Below are 7389 nucleotides of genomic sequence, written 5' to 3' on the forward strand. Positions count from 1 at the left end.
GATTTTAAAAAATGAGAACTTTTTTAAATGTCGACATTCTGTGGATTCCAGTTTGTGACGTGTGGAGGACAAACAGGTGAGGACAGGTAAACGGCTGCTGTTTGCTGTCCCGACAGCCGATGATGTCACATGACAACTTTCATTGTGAAATAATAAAACATTGTGTGGACTTTCCACTGTGTTGAAAGAGGAACCTCAGCTTCTATAAAACCTGAGAGAAGTTCTTCATCAAACTAAGATCTGAAGATGAGACGCGTCGTGGTTCTGTTGGGTGAGAATCGGAATCATTGACTTAATCCTGATTATAACGAACTGATCGGAAGCTTTCAACAACATATTTTAGTGATTTCAAAAATTTAACGCCTCGTTCTCTGTGACCAACAGCAATGTTCTGTATTTCCACCCGTTGATTTTCTGTCTGTTAATCGTGTGTTTTACAGTGTTTGGTCTGAACATTTGTCTTCTCTATTCTAATGTCTGTTTAAATATTAATCACAGAAGAGCAGCAAGATAAAATGTTGATATTCTGCTGTCGTCGAGTCTCTGGTATGAAAACCTTTGTGGTAAAAAAACAACTTAGAAATAACACGTGTTCACATTTACCAGTGTTGTGGGGACTCACAGCCTTATGGAGACACTGTGATGAAGGTCCCCACTCTGTAAAGTCCATCAGGATTCACACCTGTTGTTTTGGGTGAAGTTGAAGTGAGTCTCCAGGGAATTAATGAAAGTCGATGTAATGTGACAAAAACAAGTGTGTGTGTGCGTGTAGCTGTGTTGTGTGTGTGTGACGGTGTAAAGTTCGGTCAGCTCTGCAGTGGAAACTCTGCCAACAGCAGGAGGACGTCAGACGGCTGGGGAGACGGACACTATGGAGCCAGACGGTAACACAACAACTACACTACTATTCAGGTGCATTGTGGGTAACGTAGGCTCCGGTGTTTGAGGACTAACAGTCCGGACTGATCATCTTTTTGGGTTTCGGACAGTCCAACTAAAGACTTGTCATGTTGGACTCTTATAGACGTCGTACATTTTAAAGACTACTAATGGATTCATTGAAACAACAATAGATGAGTTGATGTCTTTGTGGCTCAACATCTGGACGTGTTTTAGGGGGACCAGGGAACATAAAGGTCTGGACATCGTGTGCAGCGACGGATCGACCGTCTATGCTCCGTTTAATGTGACTCTGAATGGAGGAGTCATCGTCTACACCGACGCCAAGAAGGCGGCCATCAACAACGGGATCAACCTGAGAGGAGAAGGTCGGTCCATCGGTTCTTTACGTGTGAATACGAGACCGGGAGCTCTTCTATTGTCTCTCAGCTCAATATGGCAGCGGCTGAGCCAGCAGCTCAGCGCCAACAGTGCTAACAGTGCGAACAGCGCTAACAGCGCGAACAGCGCCAACAGTGCGAACAGCGCGAACAGTGCGAACAGCGCCAACAGTGCTAACAGTGCGAACAGCGCTAACAGCGCCAACAGCGCCAACAGTGCGAACAGCGCCAACAGTGCTAACAGCGCGAACAGTGCGACTAGCGCCAACAGTGCTAACAGTGCTAACAGTGCGAACAGCGCTAACAGTGCTAACAGTGCTAACAGTGCGAACAGCGCCAACAGCGCCAACAGTGCGAACAGCGCCAACAGTGCGAACAGCGCCAACAGCGCTAACAGCGCGAACAGTGCGACTAGCGCCAACAGTGCTAACAGCTCTGACAGCGCTAACTATCGCAACATTGCTGCCAGAGTTAACCGCTTTATGGAGGTTTTTGCTTTTACACTGTAACAGAGTATTTTACAGTGTTGTATTCGTTCTTTATAGTTGACAGAGTATTATTACACTGAGGTATTAGTACCTTTACTGTAACAGAGTATTTCTTCCTGCAGGTCTGTGTTTCAAGTTGTTCTACGTTCAGCCGGACCGACTCTCTGGATCGGTGATGAAGGGCGAGAGGATCGGCGTCATGATGCCGATGCAGACGGTTTACAGAGGAATCACCTCACATGTTCACGTCCAGATGTGCGACAAGAGCGACCCGGCGCCATATTTCTGATTAACCCTTCAAGGACCACTAAAGCTCTTTTCATTGGCTGTTGGTCTGAAAGCACTGCTGTTACAAACCAATCAAATGTAATGAGCACTTCTGTTGTTTCTGTATTCATCTCTAACTATGTAAAACACAAATACACTTTGTAAAGTCGTGTTCTCAACTAATGTTTAATATTATCGCAGTTTCTGTGACTTAAGAATCAGAAGCTGAAAATGAGTTTCATGAAGTAAAACATTGTTGTTTTAAATGTGTAACACCCGTTCGATTATTTAATAATCACAGAAGAGCAGCAAGAGAAAATGATCGACCGGACACGTCGATGAGGTAAACTACAGATTAAAGCTCCTTTTATGAACTAATACAATTTAAAAAGCAGGTTTGTTGCGTCTCTTTTATTATCAGAGACAGCACAAACATCATGTTATGTAATGTTTGAGTTTTAAATAATGTGTCTTCCACAAACTGGAGTCACATGATCAGACTGGAGACAAACAGGGGACCCCCCCCCCCCCCCCCACACACACACACACTTTAAAGAACTGCTGGGATTGTGACACTTGTGACCATTAACATCCACTAACAGTGAGGTAAAGTCTGAAGTCAGCAGCAGTAGAAGCCTTTGTCTAATGGTGTACACTGTCATGGCTAATAGACAGCGGTTCAGTAAAAGACTTATGCAACACGAGCAACACAGTGTGGTCGTGTTGCATAAGTCCAACAAAGTGCCAACAAAGTTGTGTAATCCAAAGATACAAACACTCAAGGACATGTGTTTCCAAAGATATGTTAGCGTGTGAAACAGCAGCTGCTAGTAGTTTACTAATCTGTGGACTATAAGTTAGAGACACCAGAGACACCAGAGACATCAGAGACACCAGAGACACCAGAGACATCAGAGACATCAGACACACGACATCTTCATCAGATCACTTCATCAGAGATCTGACCATGAAGGTAAGTTCGTACCTTTATATATCTGATCCGTACTTTTAGTATGTTAACAGGTTGAGTGTGAGGATGTAGAATATTGACATAAGATTCTTTATTTTCTCATTTCTGTATGAAGCACTAATCTCTATTTACAACTTGACTCCAGGGCTGGATTTACCTTCATATATTTGAATTGAATGTGTTTATTGTTTCTTCTGGCAGCTTCTCTAAATCTATATTTCTAGAGTGGAAGGTAAAGTCAGTCTCTGTGACGGAGGAATCAAAAGCCTGCGTGTAGTTCTCGTGTTCCAGCTGTGCCCGTTAGCGACGCTAACTTAGGTTGAACGATAGATACACACACTGGTTACGATGTCAGTGAGGAACATTTAGTTTCACAGCACAGCAGGTCTCATGCTCTGACTGCAGAGAACAGAGAAATGTTCAAACCGTGAACCGTGTTGTTACTAAGACATGAAGACGCCGTGTCCTCTGGTGCAGCCGGTATTAGCCGTCCTGCTCCTGGCTCCGGTGTTGACCGGCTGCACGGCTCTCGTCCTGCCGCTGGACTGCAGTGACATCCACAATAATGACAACAGCCAACCAGCGGAGTGTACACCATCTACCCCATCGGATCCACGTCTGCTGTCCAGGTACACCACCTTCAGATGATCTCAGTGTTCAACTAGAGAAGACACGTTGTGACAGAAGCTTCTGATACAACAGATACAAGCAGTCGTACTAGTACAATAGTACTAGTACAGGTTGTAGTACCTCTGGATATGTTCAATATTTCATCAGATGTATTGATGAGTGTGTGTGTTTGTGTGTAGGTGTACTGTGACATGGACTCACTGGACGGTGAGTATTTACCTCGAGCTCTCGACCTTCTCACCAGTTATCAACGCTGCACTGAACCTCTTGTCCATCTCACCTTTCTGCCCTCACTGGTGAACAAACCACAAGATACTTGACCTCTCTTGGGGCAGAGACTCTCTACCAACCGGAGGACCGATCCACTGTTCCTGTCCATGAACATCACAGTCCGGATCAGTGACAGAGGACGACCCCGCCTCCATGCTACATTAGATCTCAGGCCTCCACTTGATTTGAGCATCAGTTCATCCGTTGAGTCCAGAATAGTTGAGTCCAGTAGCTGACTATGTGCTGTGAGGCGTCAGAGTTAAACATATTTACAGTGACGGTGAAGCAGCACTCTGCCAAAGCTGCCTTTCAACATAACATATTCTGTAATTAACAGAAGTAGAAATAAAAGGTTTGCAGGTGTTTAAGCTGACTGAACGAGGTTCACAAACCCTCCACTGAGAACAGCAGCAGTGATCCTGGATGTAGACGTACCGCTGGTTCAAACCTTGGTGTCTGGGAACTTGAGCTGTTAGACATCTTGTGCGTTCAGCTCGTTAACCCTCCATCTCGTCCCCCAGGTGTTCCAGAGGAGGACGGACGGCTCGGTGAACTTCTACAGGCCCTGGGACCAATACAAGGTCGGCTTTGGTAGCGCTGCAGGAGAGTACTGGCTCTGTGAGGAATGAAACCAAACCACCGGTCGTGACTTGGTGATGTTTCTATGTGTTTATGAGTGTGTTTGTTTTCAGGTCTTGAGACTCTCTTCCACCTGACTCTGAGGAAAACGTACGAGCTGCCGGTGGACATGGAGGACTTCAGTGGAGGCAAAGCGTCCGCTCGTTACTCCTCGTTCTCCATCGACCCAAAGTCCTTCGGATACACACTGCATGTGTCTGGATTCAGCGATGGAGGGGCAGGTGAGGACTGGCTGAAGGACTGCTCTCATAGTGGAGGATTTGGCTCGTCCTCATGTTCAGGACTGATTGACCAAAAACACAACTCAATGTAAATACAGTTTTAAAAATACACCACTATTAGTTGTATCATGATATTCTCATTATACTCTGGAGGAGACGCCCTGAGTCTTCACAACGGACAGAAGTTCACCACGCTGGACAAAGACCAGGACCAGTCTGTGCCGAACTGTGCCAGACTATTCCTGGGGGCGTTCTGGTACAACAAATGTCACTATGCAAACCCCAACGGGGTTTATCGTTGGGGGGCTGACGGCACTATCAGTCAGGTTGGAGTGGAGTGGCACCATTGGAAGGGTAATAACTACTCCCTGAAGACCATCAGCATGAAGATCCGTCCTGTGCAAAACGTTCTAAAGTCAGACCAACGGTTGGTGGAGGTTTGAAACCCTGAATCATTATCTGCTGGTGACAATAAAGCAGAATCTGTCTTCACTTTGTCTCCTGTCTGTCTGTCTGGATTCTCTCTGTTCAAGACTTTGGTGGACGATCACTGTGGGTGAAGAGGCACAGCTGGAGTACTAAAACTAGACGCAGGCTTTTCATCCCTCCGTCCAAACGTCACATAGATGTGTTTTCAACTGTAGAAGGACAGAGACTGACTTTACCCTTCACTCTAGAAATATAGATTTAGAGAAGCTGCCAGAAGAAACAACAAACACACATTTAATGAAAACATATGTAGAGTATCTGTAGGTAAACCCAGCCCAGAACCTGTTAACATACTAAAAGTACTGATCAGATATATAAAGGTACAAACTTACCTTCATGGTCAGATCTCTGATGAAGATGTGATGTCTCTGATGTCTCTGATGTCTCTGGTGTCTCTGACGTCTCTCTCTTATTTATATCCTAAATATTTATAAATAAGTGAACAGCTACTGTTTCACATTAATAAAACAATTCCCTGAACAGGTCACGGATCGTTTGGACCCTTTACGTGGTCAAAAGCTCTGGAACCAGTAAGAAGGTGGACCTTGAGTTGAGTCTGTTCTGCTTCTAAGGTCTCAGAAACAAATCATCCTGATAACAGTGTGAATGGAGTCACTACTGATATCATCCGTTAATGTGTAGTCGTGATCTCTAATCTATAAAGACGCTCAGCTGAGGGACCTTTGGAGTGAGAGCAGAGGACCTGCAGACCGTTTATCGGTTAGATAACAGCTGAACGAACCCGTACAACAGACCTCAGATCAGACTCGCTCAACACATACACACTTTGTCTCCTGGATTCACACTGAAGGTGAGTTCCATCTCATTCGTTTTGACGTCTGAACTCGGCTCTGTTTCCTCTGAGTCTCTCAGTAGCTCCGTGGAAACAGATCTCAGACCAGCTCATGACCGTTTAATGCCACCGTCCCGTCAGCTTTCAGGACGTTTCATGTGTTAATGTGCGGACGGCTCCGGTCAGCATCTGGTTTCTGTCTCCAGAAAAGAACAAGTGGACTTTAACACTCACCCGGTTCTCCCTCCAGTGCAGCATGGCGGGCAGGAAGCCGTTGTGTTGTCGTGTTTCTGCTCTGGAGGCGACGCTGGCCGTCCTGTTCGTCCTCATGACGGCGGTGAGCGTGACACTGATCGGTCTGATGGCTACCTGGAAAACACATACAGGTGAGGTTTGCATACCAATAACTAAACCCCCAAAAAGCCTGTTGATTCAACACTGACGGTGGTGGTTCTGCAGATTCTTTTTAGATTTGATTTTCTTGAAAAATAAATTACAGGAAATCAAGCAACAGACATCAGAGATGTGAAGAATTCTAAGTTGTAATAAAAACCTGAAAGAGCAGCGGTACTGTCCTTTAGAACCAGCACCTTACTCTGCTGTCCTTTCAGGTCCGGAGCCGACCATTGCTCCAGGTCCGGAGGACAAACCCTACCTGATCGGAGTGGGCCGAGCTGACTGCACCGGGCCACCGGCTGAAATCCCTCTGGTCAGTATCAGAACACACACCGGACACTGATGCTGCCTTCAAGGCCTCCTGCCACACCACTTCCTCTGATTAAGACACCAGGTGTCCATGTAGAGACGATAACGACGACTATACATGTGGTTTAGTAACGCCTCTCAATCAAATGATGTGTGTGATATACGTGTACGTGCACGTGTGTGTTTAGATGGGTTATGCCAACCCTCAGCAGACGGCTGCAGGCATACACACTCGCCTGTACAGCCGAGCCTTCATCGTCGATGACGGGAGGCGGAGAGTCGTGTTCGTCACCGCAGACGTAGGAATGATATCACAGAGGCTACGACTGGAGGTGAGCACACACAAATACACAAAGTACACATCCATAGTGGAAGTAGAGGTGATTAAAAAGATTCTGCAAAGTGTGTGTGTGTGTGTGTGTGTGTGTGTGTGTGTGTGTGTGTGTGTGTGTGTGTGTGTGTGTGTGTGTGTGTGTGTGTGCAGGTTCTGCAGGCGCTGCAGGTGAAATACGGGGACCTGTACCGTCAGGACAACGTGGTCCTGAGTGGGACTCACACTCACTGCGGACCGGCCGGATACTTCCAGTACACACTGTTTATGATCAGCAGTAAAGGCTACATGAAGGAGTCCATCGGG

General features: G+C 46.2%; 3 protein-coding genes across 3 annotated transcripts in view; all 3 read left to right on the plus strand.

Annotated features, from left to right (window-relative positions):
* Positions 1-246: 246 nt before the first annotated feature.
* LOC306795399 (leukocyte cell-derived chemotaxin-2-like) lies at positions 247-2057 on the plus strand (the record flags this gene model as incomplete). Its single annotated transcript, XM_079293904.1, has 4 exons — positions 247-271; positions 773-884; positions 1117-1268; positions 1891-2057. 4 exons carry the CDS (start codon positions 247-249, stop codon positions 2055-2057), a joined length of 456 nt encoding a protein of 151 aa, XP_079150030.1.
* Positions 2058-3455: 1398 nt separating this feature from the next.
* Positions 3456-5208, plus strand: LOC306795400 (microfibril-associated glycoprotein 4-like; the record flags this gene model as incomplete). Its single annotated transcript, XM_079293905.1, is given in 7 exon segments — positions 3456-3582; positions 3585-3634; positions 3815-3831; positions 3833-3842; positions 4427-4523; positions 4598-4765; positions 4919-5208. Coding segments are annotated over 7 exon segments (759 nt in total).
* A 1095-nt stretch (positions 5209-6303) lies between these two features.
* The window catches only part of asah2 (N-acylsphingosine amidohydrolase 2), a gene marked incomplete at both ends in the record, with an annotated part of 12033 nt that continues 10947 nt past the window's right edge, over positions 6304-7389 (plus strand). The window contains 4 exon segments of the mRNA XM_079293912.1: positions 6304-6433; positions 6659-6756; positions 6941-7084; positions 7237-7389. The exon segment at positions 7237-7389 is cut by the window's right edge and continues 24 nt beyond it. Coding sequence (XP_079150038.1) covers positions 6304-6433; positions 6659-6756; positions 6941-7084; positions 7237-7389 — 525 coding nt within the window.

Source organism: Melanostigma gelatinosum, assembly GCF_949748355.1.
Source record: "Melanostigma gelatinosum genome assembly, chromosome: 21".
NCBI lineage: Eukaryota > Metazoa > Chordata > Actinopteri > Perciformes > Zoarcidae > Melanostigma > Melanostigma gelatinosum.